Below are 14242 nucleotides of genomic sequence, written 5' to 3'. Positions count from 1 at the left end.
CTCTGTGTGTCTCTCATGAATAAATAAATAATTTTTTTTTAAGTTGAATTTGACTTAATAAGATGAGAACCTGGGAGAAGAGGACTCCCCAAAGAGGCAACATTTACAAAGCCCTCATGGCAGGAGAATGTTGGAGGAAATTTTTAAAGGCCAGTGAGCTTCAAGAGCAAGGGGTGTGGCATAGGATGAGGCTGGAGAAATCAGTGGAAATCATATTCTATAAGCTTTATAGTACATCTTAAGAAAAATCTAGTCTTAATTATAATAGCAATGGAAAGCCATTGAGGAGTTTAATGTAAAGTGATGACAGGATGATTTCTGTGTTTTAAAAAGAACACTCCACACTCTGGAAAATAGTTTGGCAGTGACTTTCAAACTAAAAATGGGCTTACCATACAACCCAGCAACTGCATTCTTGGGCATTTATCCCAGAAAAACGAAGACTTATTTTCACACAGGAATTTGTACATTAATGTTCATAATGGTTTTATTCATACTAGCCAAAAAGTAGAAACTACCCATGTAGTCTTTTTCAGTGAGTGAATGCTTTATCTGTGGTATATCCACACCGTGGAATATCACTAAGTAGTTAAAAGGAACAACACACTGACACACACGATGCAAGGAAATTATGTTATATGGGGGAATAATACTCAAAAGGTTACATACTTGATGATTTCATTTGTGTAACCTACATGAAATAACATAATTATAAAAATACAGAATAGATTAGAGGTTGCCCCTGTTGGGTTAGGAATGAAGGAGTGAGTGGGTGGGGCCATAAAGGATAACACAAGGGACTCTTGCTATCAGGGAGTCTTGTGGCATGATATTGTTGAGTATCTTGATTGCAGTGGTGGTCATACATGTGATAAAATGACATAGAGCTCTATATACCACACAAATATACATACAGATGCATACCACTGCATGCATAACTGGTAAAATATGAGTAAGCTTTATGGATTGTACTAATGTCAGTTTCTGGGTTTTGATACTACACTGTGGTTGTACATGATGTTGACATTGGGGGAGGCCAGAGTAAGAAGGCACAGGCCTTTCCTGTATCTCTTGTGAATCTAAATTTTTTCAAATGAAAAAGGAGCATTCTGGCTACTGAGTGGAAAATGGATTTGAATAGAGATTAAGGTGAATGTGGGGGAAACTACTGTGTGATTAGGGTATTAGTCTAGAAAAGATATAAAGGCAGGAATAGAGAATGAACACATCTGAGAAATGTTTAGGAGGTAAAGTTTATGGAATTTATAAAATTAATGGATGGGATATAGGAGGTTAAAGAGAATGACTTCAAGGGTATTTTGAAGTTAAACTTTGCCTCATATTTCATAGCCTTGAAAACAAATATACATTTAGGACAAGATAGCAAAAATTTGGAAGGCACTATTTTTTGATAGAGCATATTCCAGAACTAGAGGTGCTGTTGATAATGAGGTCACTTAGGGAGGTCTCCTAGGTTAAAGTGCATGCTAGCACTCAACCTCAATTTATCCTTCACTCCCTGCTCTGCAAAAATTAAGATAGATCCCCCTTTTTTATATACAGAATAACCCCCAGTGCCCGTCACCCATTCACTCCCACCCCCCGCCCTCCTCCCCTTCTACCACCCCTAGTTCGTTTCCCAGAGTTAGCAGTCTTTACGTTCTGTCTCCCTTTCTGATATTTCCCACACATTTTTCTCCCTTCCCTTATATTCCCTTTCACTATTATTTATATTCCCCAAATGAATGAGAACATATAATGTTTGTCCTTCTCCGATTGACTTACTTCACTCAGCATAATACCCTCCAGAAGATAGACCCCTTTTAAATGTTCTTGCTTTCCAGCTGGGATGATGTTATACTTTGTCAGTAGTGGGTGCAGGAGGAAGGCGCTTGCCTTCCTGTTACGGTTGCTTCTCTTGGTGGGCAGCACCCATGTCTTTTCCAGCCTCCAGCTTCTGTAGTGTTGGCAACTTATCCAGGGCCAGGCTCCATACAGGCAGCACGCAAGAGCCGACAGCTTCCTCTGGCAGTCTCCAATTAGGTCAAAATCTCAGCTTGGAAAGAGAGGACCCTCTCCTTTGGGTACTCTATCTCAGCCTTAAGAGGAGTGGCTTCTCCCCCCTTAAGGGAATGCTTTTCCCACATTCTTTTTTTTTTTTAATATGAATTTATTTAAGTAATCTCTGCACCCAATGTGAGGCTCAAACTCAGGACCCCAAGATCAAGAGTCACATGCTATCCTGACTGAGCTAGCCAGGTGCCCCTGCTTTTCCCACATGCTTTAGCCTTCTTTTGACTTTTTACTATCCAATCCCTCCCTATAGCAATCTCCTACCATAGTTAATAATTCTTTGTATTAAACTTACCCTATTCAAATTACTGTGTGGCTTTTGTGTCCCAATTGAATCCTGACTCAAGCCATCCTCAAAAGTTTGCTGTTGTGATTCTTTCCATTTTGTGCTTTCTTTTTTCTTATTCATTTATTTTTAAAGATTCCATTTTTTTTTTTTGAGAGAATGTAAGCGGGGGAGGCGGAGAGGGTGAGGAGGAACAGACTGCCCATTGCACAGAGCCAGGATTCAGGGCTTGATCCCAAAACCCTGAGATCATGACCTGAGCTGAAGGCAGACGCTTAACTGACTGAGCCACTCCGGTGCCCCCAATTTTGAGCTTTCAATAACCCATCTATTTTTGTCAACAAAGGGCTCCTGGATGTGGTTGACTAATGTACAGAGGTTGCTAAACTGAGCACATTTGCAATTATATCAAGAAAGGATTTAAACCAATGTTGTAAAACTCCCGAACACCTAGATTTGGTTTCTTTTTTCTATTCAATTTTTTAAAGGATTTTATTTATTTATTTGACACACACACACACAGAGGGAGAGAGAGAGAGAGGAAAGAGAGAGCACAAGCAGGGGGAACAGAAGAGGGAGAAGAAGTAGGCTCCCTGCTGAGCAGGGAGCCCAGACTGGGCTCTCAATCCCAGGACTCTAGGATCATGACCTAAGCTAAAGGCAGTCGCTTAACCAACTGAGCCACACAGGTGCCCCTCTTTCTATTCAATTTTAAACACATTTATGATTTTAAGTGTTTGAATATAGAACTTATGGGAATATTTTTTCTTGGAAAAAAGTTTACATGTAAATCTAAACCAACTTATATCAGTCTTTATACTTAAACACATCATTATGCTACCTTCCACAATACAGATAAGCAAAATTTGAGATGTTATATATTTAAAGAAAAAACTATAAATTCAATACTTCAAAATATATGAAACAAGGAGTTTAGTAGATTCCAGGCAAAGGATGGCTGCTGACAGAAATGAGTACTTCTTTCTGCAGCATGTGATAATGTTGATCATTTCTTTTTTTTTTTTTCTTTCAATTGCCCTAACAGTCTTGTTTTTTTATTTTTCATTTCTTTTCAATTTCCTTTACAGGTTCCTCTACCTCTACCCATCTTTTAAAATACCAGTGTTAGGGCGCCTGGGTGGCTCAGTCAGTTAAGCATCTCACATTGGCTCAGGTCATGATTCAGGGTCCTGGGATCAAGCCCCTTGTTAGGCTCAGCAGGGAGTCTGCTTGTCCCTTCTTCCTCTTCTTCTCCCTCTGCCTCTCCTCAACCCCCACTTGAGCTCTCTCTCTCAAATAAATAAATAAAGAGAATAAGATAAAATATCAATATTTCCCTGCATTCCGTCCTTGGATCTCATTTCTCATTGGTCCTGAGTAGTTTATCCATTTTTAGCTAATGCCCCCTTCATTTGTATCTGCAGCAGAGGCCTGTCCCCTGTGCTCAGAAGTCCTTTATGTGATCCAACCTCCAGTCTAGGAGTCAGCAGATTAGTTTCTGACTGCCCGTTTTTATAAATAAAGGTTTAATGGAACACAGCCCTATCTATTAGTTGACATATTGCCTATGATTGATCTCCTACTACAATGGCAGAGTTGAGTAGCTGTGACAGAGAACACAAGGCCTGTGAAATGTATAATATTTATTATCTGGCCCTTCACAGAAAAAGTTTGCTGACCCTAAGCTGTGCTTTCTACTGAGTTTAAGGCATAACTGAGCATGTATTTTTAAACAGTGGAGTAAGCCCACCAACAAAAGATTTACCTGAATCTCTCTTTATGAAAGAGGGAGTAAAGATGAACTCCGGAATTCATAATCAAGTCTCATGGATAAAACTACAACAGCAAAGTGAAGGGATATTTTCTGTCATACTGGAAGCATAAGGAATATAAAGCACAATTCTCATTGCTGCAGGATCACACAGAGAACATTTAAAGACAGATTTCCAGACCTCATTCTCAACAATCATGACTCAGTAAATCTGGAGAGAGGTTTGGGAATCTGAAATTTTATTTTTTAAAAAGATTTTATGTATTTATTTGACAGAGAGAGAGAGAGGGAGAGAGAGGACTAGCAGGGGAAACAGCAGGCCCAGAGAGAGGGAGAACCCCTAGGGAATGTAAAATTTTAGAATGCCCTCCAAGTAATTCTGGTATGTAGCAAGTAAGTAGTCAGAATTTGGAAGTCAAATCAATCTAAAAATCCATCGCTGAGTAAGATGGTCTTTTTATTCTTGATAAATCGTTAGAAACCGGCCAATTCGCTTCTCTTGATTTACATATTATTTCTGAGTGTCTACCTTTAGGGAATTACAATAAAGAATTCAAAATCTCTCAGCAATGATTTTGCTCAACCACTCTCCTCGCACTTAGGTTTATATAAAGAAAACTCTACATTTCCATATTGGCTGATATTTCCAAAGTACATCTCTCAACACCCTGTAAGGTATAGGGTTTTGCTTTATCATAAAATTAGCTTAGGCTTTATCACACTCAACAAAACCGTCAATCCTGTCATCCCAGAGCCATTTTCAGTCTAATTCACACGTTCATTCAACAACAACAGAAAATGTTGAACACTTGCCCATCATTGTTAGGGACCAGAGGAGACAGTAGTGAACTGGATGAAATTCCTGCCTGCAGGGAGCTTGCATTCTAGCTGCTGAAGGGTGGGGAGGAGGATGGGCTTCCCCTCCTATGTGCCTCCTGTACAAAATTTTCCTCAGTCTCCATCTTCTGAGACATTTCCTCAAAACTTACTAGAGAAAGGGTGAAAATTGTCCCCTGGACATCCATATCCTTTTAAAGCTGCTTCTGAGGTGCTTGCCTGTTACGTAGCTGTTAGGACTATACATTGGCTTCATGTTTGTTTTTGTCCTTTTACTGTATGTGCTGTGGAGTGAGTTTTAGGAGTCTTGTCTCCGGAGGGATGAGCCGCCTCTTGTTTGTGGTTAGTCCTCCTACGATTCATGAGTGCTTTTCAGTGATTCTAACACCGCAATAAGCTCAGTCTCACCTGACTGAAGTTCAGAGCCTGCACCTACAGATTCTCTTTAGCAGGATTACTGGGAAACCTATAAGCACAAACAGGGACAAGAGTCTTGTAAACGCACGTCAAAGAATGTCAGGACCAGAAGAGACCAGAAGAGACCTCAGAGATGCAGCCCCGCGGCCTTTTATTAAAGACCGTGCAGTGTGAGACTCAGAGAGGTTACCTAGGTTGCCTCAGGTCACAAAGCCCACCTGAGGGATGGGAATCAGCGACCAGATCCAATGTTCAGTCGATCACACTGGGGCTCCTTCTCCGAAAGTGTAACGTGTACCTCAGGGCCGGTCTTCTCGCCGCCCCACCCCCCTCCCCTCTTGTATGAAATTCCTCATCTCTCTCTCTCTCTCTCTCTCTCTCTCTCTCGAAGAGTCAAGCGATTAAAACTTGAAGTTGGGGCACTCCACAAACAGGTGTCCCGACCACGGACACGGAGCCGGGAATGCGGATCTCCACACGCCGGCCGAGGACTCGCCAGCTCCCGCTTACAAAGTTTCCTCGGGTCCTGCGTTCCTCTCTCAGATCCCCGGCCGCGAGGCCAAGATGCCTGCTGTGGCCTCCGACGAAGTTCGGAGACGCCGTTTCCTCGCAGGAGCGCGGCCGGGCCGGGCCGTGCGGGCCGCAGAGCCGGGCGTCCGCAGGCCTGGCGGGCGGCGGGGGAGGCCGGGCGCGGGGCTGGGCTGGGCTGGGCGGGGCGGCCCCTCGGCGCGCGACTGCCCGCCCCGGCCGCGAGGGCCGCGGGCCCGCGAGTCCCGGCGCGGAGCGAGAGGCGCGCGCGGGCCGTGGGGGCTGGGCCGAGGCGGAGCGCGAGACGGCGGCGGCGGCGGCGGCGGCGGCAGGCGCCGCGGGACCAGGCAGCGGCCCCCGCCCCCCGAAGTCCGTCCCCGCGCGGGGCTGGGGAGCTCAGGGCGGGGAAGCCGCGGGGCCGCGCCACGTCCCTCGCCCGCCCCAGAGCGGGGTTTGCAGGCGGCTCCAGGCTGGGGGCTTTTGTGTCTGCGACTCGGGAGCGGCGAGAGCGCGGACCTCCTCCTCAGAGGGCGCTGTGAGTGCGCCGCCAGGGCCCGGCCGTCCGCCTCCTGCCTCCCCTGTCAGCGGCTCCCGAGGCGGCGGCGGCGGCGGCGGCGGCGAAGAAGAAGAAGGAGCGGGAGTGGGAGGCGGCGGCGGCGGCGGCGGCGCGCTAGTCCTCCGCACATGCCGGCCCCGGGCGGGGGGCCGCCCCCAGGCCGCGCTCCCGGCCGCCGCCGCTGAGCCCCGCCGGCCCCCGCACGCCGCCCGGCCGCCCCGAGGCCTCGTCTTCCTCCCAAACTTTGCAAAGTCGGCCCGCGTCCCCGCCGCCCTCGGCCGCGCCTCGGCTCGGAGGCTCGCCTCGCAGCTGCAGCGGCCCCGCGAGGAGGAGGAGCCGCCGCCGCAGCATCAAAGAGACCGAATTCCCGCGGCCTGGGGGGGAGTCATGCTTTGCGGTCTGTAATGTCAGCAGAACAGGAGAAGGATCCCATTTCGCTGAAGAGAGTTCGAGGTAACCGGGCAGGGCGCGGGATTGGGGGGGTCGGGGCGAGCGGGGCGCGCGGGGGCCGCGTGCCCGGCCGCTGGGAGGCCACGGGGCTCCGTCCGGGCCTAACTCCGCGCAGCCCGCGTCCCGCCCGCGCCCCGGGGCCGAGGCTGCGGTTCGAGGCGCGCGGCCCCGGAGCCCGCTCGCCCCTAGACACCCGCGCGGAGCCCTCGCCTCCTCCACTTTGTGGTAGGCGGCAGTTGAAGCCGCACTCAGCATCCCTGCGTACCCCGCTCCTCTCCCACCTTGGCTCATTCGCAAGACAGCACAATAGGCACCTCGAAGGGTGAGAAAGAAACACCCCCCGGCAGAGACCACGAACGATGCCCACCCCCCGAAAAGTAAGTTGGACCGCTCAAGAGTTGCCGCTGTTGAGGACGGTGTGCCACCGGGCCTTCGCGTTTCCCCCAGCGCCCCCGGCCCCCCCTGCCCACCCTCCGAGGCAACAAATCGACAGCTTATTTTCCTTGGGTTTAAGAGGAGACACTGTATAAATTCAAAAGGCATTTTCTTTATTGGCTTATGGATGAGAATCAAATCACCTAAAAGCAATTTTATACGTGATTGGTTTGCTTCTTCCTTGCACGCTAGTTAGGAAATTTCCTGCTGCCTTACTATCTAAGAAAAATCGGAGGGAACGCTGTACCAGACAAAAGATAATGCATGTAAGTTCACAGACGCCAAATACCGGCTGGAAATTTGGGGGATATCCGCCAGCTTTTATTTTCAGCTCTAAACAGGGTTAAGGCTGAAAGTCCCAAAGTTGAAATAACACTGTTTGTTCATTAAGCAAATATTTAGTGAACATGTACTGTGTGCTATGCACTGTTCTTGGCACGGGGGGGGGGGTACAACAGCGAACAAAGCATGAAGAGTCTTCACCCAGCAGGAGTTCACGCTCTAAACAGATAATAAACAAAAGGCTTAGAATGTCAAATAGTAACAGCTCTGGAGAAAAAACAAAGCAGGTGAAGTGGTTAGGTGGAGAGGTAGGGATTATAGGTACGAAGACTCATCTGGAAAATGATGTTTCAGGCAGGACCCAAAAGAAGTGATAGACCAGAGCCATATGGATATGTGTGGGAAGAGCAGTCTCTGCAAAAGGAACAGCAAGTGCAAAGGCCCTGGATCTGGAATTTGCCTAGTGTATTCAAGCAACAGAAAAGAAGTTATGGTAACCAGCAGAGATTGAGCAAAGGGAGTGCAGTACGTATGAGCAGCGTAGAAAGATAGGGTGAGAGGAGTTATATAAATATATATATATATATATATGTGTGTGTGTGTATATATATATATTTTAAAGATTTTATTTATTTGAGAGAGAGCATGAGCATGAGGGGGGAGGGGCAGAGAGAGAGGGAGAAGCAGAATCCCCCCCCTAACACGGAGCTGGACACTGGGTTCAATCCCAGGACCCCGAGATCATGACCTGACGCAAAGGCAAACACTTAACCAACTGAGCCACCCAGGCACCCCAAGAGTTATAGTTTTAATAGGATTTCTCTGGCTGTTCTGTGGAGAATAGACCCTAGGGAACAAGGGCCGAAGCAGGGAAGCTTGTTAGGAGGCTATTGCAATAATTCTTTCATCCAAACAGGATAAAGTGCTTTATAAATCAGTAAGTAGTAAGGTAGATTTCCAATTGACTTAAGTGTTATAGAGATCAAGAACCACAGTCATTCATCCATGTTTTTGTTCCACATGACTAGAGATTAAACCTATAGAACTGGATTGTAACACAATGACAATGTGGTATCCACAAAACAGCAGAATATTGTTTTTAAGGCTTAATATCAACACAGTCTTTCATTGAGTAAAGGTTTTCTATTTCAGCTTTCTTTTCTGTCTGTGGTTTTGAGTTGCCAGACCCTTTACGGAATAGACCTTTCTGAGATACAATTATTCCTCTGATATTTTTGCCATATTATTTTGCCTATTATTATAAATTACTTTGGGGCTGAAGGAAAAGAAACAGAGGTTTCAAGTTTCTACCTTTGAACTCAATTATCAGTCTTAAATGTAGTTTTTTAAAAAGTGGATGGGTATTTTATTGTAGGTCTAGAGCACAGCTTTGTCTTTAATTTGTTTCAGTTACTGCTTTTAAGTTTGGTGCCTTAGCTGTTTGCAGTTGCCTCAGGTGTCATCTTAAGAATATTCTGTGAGTTAAGTAGCAGAATAAAAGGCAAAGCACTTTTTAAATTAAGTCAATATGAGGAGGGGTTTTTATAATAAGTCACTTTATAGTGACTTTAATGTTAATTTTTAAGACATTCTGGGTTATTTTATAGAAGGTACCAGAATATCTACATGAGCTCTTCTGAAGCACAATTCTGCTGAACTTCACTGCTTTGGAACTTTTTGTTGCAATTTATATTCTAAGACTGCATGCAGGATGTGGTCTTTGCAGAATATAAACTGTGAGCAGTGCTTCTTAAACTTTTCCCATCCACTGATGTATACAGATAGACTTTTAAGTAAGTTATGTCTTTATTTTGTGTGTATTATAAAAAAATATGTTACCAAACCTCTTGTTTAGGATAAGGCTAAGATACACAGTTTCAATTCAATTTAAAGAAATTAGTTAAGCAAATAATATTATACATGGAGCTTAGATATGGCAAAATTATGACAACATGGATGACTAAGGACTTTACAGTAATATGCTCTGTAGACCGGAAGTATATCTCATGGGATATTTGTTAAAAAGAAGGTGTCTGGAACCACAGAATCAGGATTTCTGGGAGATTTCTCTGCATCTTCAACTAGATCCCTTGGTGATCTTTATGCCTACTAGGTTTTGAGAACTGATGATGATAGACCTGAATCAAGAAGGTGAGTGGGCCAGAGGAAGCTGATCTGTAGTCTTCTAAACTTGTCCTGATATTTTAAAATTAGATTCAGAATTTCTATTTAGTGGCAAAGTATCTCTTATTTTTTACCAGTTCTTACCATCCCCAGACCCTCAGCTCTTGATTATAGGAAAGATCCATGAAGATAGGTACAGTATCTTAGTTATCTTTCTATTTCTCCCCTCATTTTTGCCTGTAGTAAATGCCAAATGAGTGAATACATGAAGTAACTCATTCATATATTTATGCTGCTTTTTGATTGTTCTCTTAGAATGTTACCTTGTCATCCTTATTTTAACCAACATTCCCACTATTATCCAATATTCTTAGAACTCTTAGGTGTTGATCTGATCACAATATCCATTCATTTATTCAGCAAATATTTATCGAGCAGTCGTGGTGCCAGACAGTGGAAATATTGATTAAGAAGGCATAATGCTGTCTTCAAGAAATCTTTAGTCTAGCATAGAGACAAATAAGTAATTACAAACAGCATGATAAGTGCTGTGGTCATCTACAGGAAATAATAGGACATATACCCATCTTTAAGGAAATCAAGGAATGCCTCCTGGAGAAGAGTTCTAAGAAGCAGTGAGTATTCCTTTGTGGGAGTGATGTAGAAAGAACATGAAAAAGACCTAGTAAGTCAGCAGTGGTTTTAAGAAGGCACTTTTGGTGGGCAGCCTGGGTGGCTCAGCGGTTTAGTGCTGCCTTCAGCCCAGGGCATGATCCTGGGGTCCTGGGATCGAGTCCCATGTCAGGCTCCCTGCCTGTGTCTCTGCCTCTCTGTGTCTCTCATAAATAAAGTCTTTATTTTAAGGCACTTTTGGGAGAAAACCACATCTTAAAGTAGTGAAAATTAAGTGATAAAGATGTGATGTAAAGAAGCTTGGTGGTAGACAGAAAGACATAGCCAGTAGCTTGGAAAGATAAAGTGTCTTTTTATTTCCCTTGAAAAATGACAAACATTATTTGTAGACTTACAGAAGAACCTGAGAGGGGAGAAACTGAAAAGCAGCAGAAGAGTGGATAATTCATTAATAAAGCATTCAATACATGTTTTAAAATATGTACCACGTGCTAGGGGCACTCAATGTGGGAAACTAGGGATGAGAGAGACAAGGCTGCTTTCTCAGAAGTCAGATCTCTGCAGGTGAGAGATGGGAATAGCATCAAGGTTTCAGTGAAATGAAGAGGTAGTCTTGGAGGAAGGAAAAAGAGAATGAAGAAAGAGAAATTTAGAGAAGAAGAAGGAAGTTGAGGCATTCATTCCAGGTGGAAAGTTTTTAACCAGAGTTAGCAATTACATTGGAGAGGTTAGGAATGTATTTTATATATATTTTTATTTATTTCATATACATATATTTTTAAAGATTTTATTTATTCAGAAAGGTAGAGGGAGAAGCAGGCTCCCCATGGGGAGCCTGATGCAGGACTCTGTCCCAGGACCCCAGGATCATGACCTGAACCAAAGGCAGATGCTCAACCACTGAGCCACCCAGGTGCCCAGGGTTGTGTTTTAGAATGGGAGAATAGCTTAGAGATATCATAAAAGTACTAAAAGTAGACATTGCTAAAAATGTAGGCACATGTCTAATGAGTATATGGAGGATTTGGATGAAGATTGGAGAAGCAACATAATTTATGTAGTCATAAAGTGGAGGGGAAGAGCCAATGAAAGGAAAGATTTTAGGGAATTTTGTTGTTATATTTCTTAATTGGTGCATAGGAGGGGTAGGCAGAAAAGTAGTTTGATTTTCAGCACATTAAACGAATATCCCCTTGGGTTGCTTCAATGTGCATAATAGATCTACATGGTTTGAAACTGAGGAAAGTGGGCTGAGCCAGAAATAGAGATCTGGAAGTTATCAGTAAACAAGTGAATACTAATTGATGCCTTGGGAGTATATAGCTCACCCAAGAGAGTGGAAAGTAAGAAGAGAAAAGCATTGAGAAAAGCAACTTTGGGAACGCTGATATTCAGGAGACAAAAAGGAAAAGAGGACGCTGAAAAGCAGAATATGAAGGAGTAGCCTGAGAGGCAGAAGAAAAAAAAACAAAAGAATAGTGTCACAGGAATATTAAAGGAAGAGCAGATTTATGAAGGAAAGATAAATGAATTTTGTTTTTAACATATTGATTGAAAGGTACCCATCTATGGGTTGTCCAGTATGCTATTTCTCCTACCCGGTCTTGGTGTATATCATTTATCCAGTGACCCTACCCATTTCCCACTCCCACCCAGCACTGTTCCAAAGTCTTAGAATATCTGTCTCCTTACTACTTTTTGTACCTACCATCTCCTTGACCTTTCTATAACCACTTCTTGAGTTCAGACTTTATTTCTTTATTATCATGGGTCTCTTGCTGGTTTCCTGGCCTCCTGTTTTATCCCTCTTTATCCATTTTCCATATTACTATTGCTGGTGATAAATAATTACTACCTATTGACCACTTACCAAGCAGTCTGTTAATTGTTTTATTTATTTAAAAAATATCTTTTTTGTTAATTTGTTTAAATGGATGTCTTGTTTGATCCTCTCAGTAACCCTTTTGAGTTAGATGTTATTATCATTCTAGGTTTACAGTTGACGAACTGATGCTCAGAAAGGTCAAGTACTATGTGGTTAAATAACATTCAAGTTTACTCAGCTAGTGTCAAAGCTAGAGCTAAACTCTGGCTGAAAGTCTTAGTTACTATGTTCCATTGCCACTGTGCTCCAAAACACAATTCAGTCGTGTTACTCTTTTTTGGTAAACTTCTTCAGTAGTTATCTCTGGATAAAAATCCAACTTTTCTTATATTGGCTCTTTTTTATTTGGTCCAGGCCTGCCCCTTAGTTCTTCATTCTTCATACTCCATGAAACACTCTCCTATGCTCCAAGTGTGCTCCTTTCTAGACGTCATGGCTTCTCTTGCCTTTAAGCCTTTCTTTTCACATTTTGTTCCTTCTGTTAGGCTCGCTCTCTTTTTTCCCCACCTTTAGTAGGTTACTCATCCTCACAGCATCAGCTTTTTGAAACTGCCCAGGATGTCTTTCCTAATAGTCCTCCCTCAGTCAAAATTAGATGGGACTTCTGGGGATCCCTGGGTGGCTCAGTGGTTTAGCGCCTGCCTTCAGCACGGGGCGTGATCCTGGAGTCCCAGGATCGAGTCCCGGCGCATTGGGCTAACTGTGTGGAACCTGCTTCTCCCTCTACCTGTGTCTCTCCCTCTCTCCCTCTGTGTTTGTCATGAATAAATAAATAAATAAATACAAATTTAAAAAAATTAGATGGGACTTCCTTTTGTTCCCTCAACATCTTGTGCTCATCTCGATCATAATATTTATCACATTAAATTTAAGAGTTTCAAGAAAAGAAACATTGTTTTCTCTAGATTATGGGAGAGAATTCCTCTTTATGGGGAGGAATTATTATTTATATTTCTATATTTAAATAAGCTCAACAGATGTTTCTGAAATCTAATTTGATGAATGTTGACCAAGAGGTTTCAACAACTTAGGTAATTTAGTAATTTAGTCTTCCAAGTTTGCTTTCCCAGAGGTGGGGAGGGGTTACCTCTTAGGAGAAGATTATACAATTCTCTCTTCTGACCCTCTTATTGCAGGAAATTCAAGGGGTATAAGTCATCTTTGCCTTTAAGACATCCCTAACTTTAGTCAAGAATGATTATAGGTCTCTTCTATTCCCAGTCTCTATAGACATGGTAATAGCAATGCTGAAAAATAATACAGCTTTTGTCTTTGGAGCCCAACTGCTGGGTTCTTATCCCATTTCTACTGTTTACTATCTATGTGGTCCTTGGCAAGTTACTTAACCTCTCTGTGCATCCGTTTTCTCATGCAATATGAAAATAATACTTGTATTTATGTCATAGAGTTGTTTAAAGAATTCATTGTGTTAGTATATGTAAAAGCACTTACAACACTGCCTGGTACATTTAAAGTTACCTGTTTACTTTTAAAACAGAAATAGAATATGCATTCTAAAATACTCATTCTAAAATACAAGTAATGTGATCAACATTGACGTTTAGGTATATTTAATCAATTACTAAGTAAAAGACAGCATATTTTTTCTTGTTTTGATTGGGAGTGAATATGAACTGAACAGAAATGAAGACTCTCTCCCTTTATAGAAAAGACAACCAAAAAAATTTATAAAAGCAGAAACCCCTCAGATTTCATAGTTTTGCTAAGCAAATAAGCTGTTTATTACACGATTTTTATGAATATTTGCAGTTTTGTTCTCCTTTATTTCTGAAATTTTTTGTTTAAAAAATTTGATTGACTTTGTTAATAAAATAAGCTTATTATTAGAGGCATCCTTGTATAGAGTCAGCCTCACACATGAATGCCATCCACCCACCCTCCTATAAATAAGCTTTACATTTGTTCGCAACTTCATTTTTTTAAATTAAAATTTTAATTAATTAA

At 42.9% G+C, this 14242-nt stretch overlaps 1 protein-coding gene and 1 long non-coding RNA gene across 2 annotated transcripts in view; one reads left to right on the top strand and one right to left on the bottom strand.

The window, feature by feature from the left end:
• Positions 1-4347: 4347 nt before the first annotated feature.
• On the bottom strand, positions 4348-6055 carry LOC112675890 (uncharacterized). The gene is made up of 2 exons (XR_003146140.3): positions 5575-6055; positions 4348-5433 (listed from the first exon to the last, which is right to left on the bottom strand). It is a non-coding gene; the product is annotated as an uncharacterized LOC112675890 (long non-coding RNA).
• A 464-nt stretch (positions 6056-6519) lies between these two features.
• PYGO1 (pygopus family PHD finger 1) overlaps positions 6520-14242 on the top strand; it is a 30973-nt gene continuing 23250 nt past the window's right edge. The window contains exon 1 of the mRNA XM_025472718.3: positions 6520-6921. Within this exon, the coding sequence (XP_025328503.1) occupies positions 6873-6921 (49 nt within the window). The 5' untranslated portion in view covers positions 6520-6872. The remainder of the gene's footprint in view (positions 6922-14242) is intronic.

Source organism: Canis lupus, chromosome 30, assembly GCF_003254725.2.
Source record: "Canis lupus dingo isolate Sandy chromosome 30, ASM325472v2, whole genome shotgun sequence".
Lineage (NCBI taxonomy): Eukaryota > Metazoa > Chordata > Mammalia > Carnivora > Canidae > Canis > Canis lupus.
This window is presented reverse-complemented; position numbering and strand designations above follow the sequence as displayed.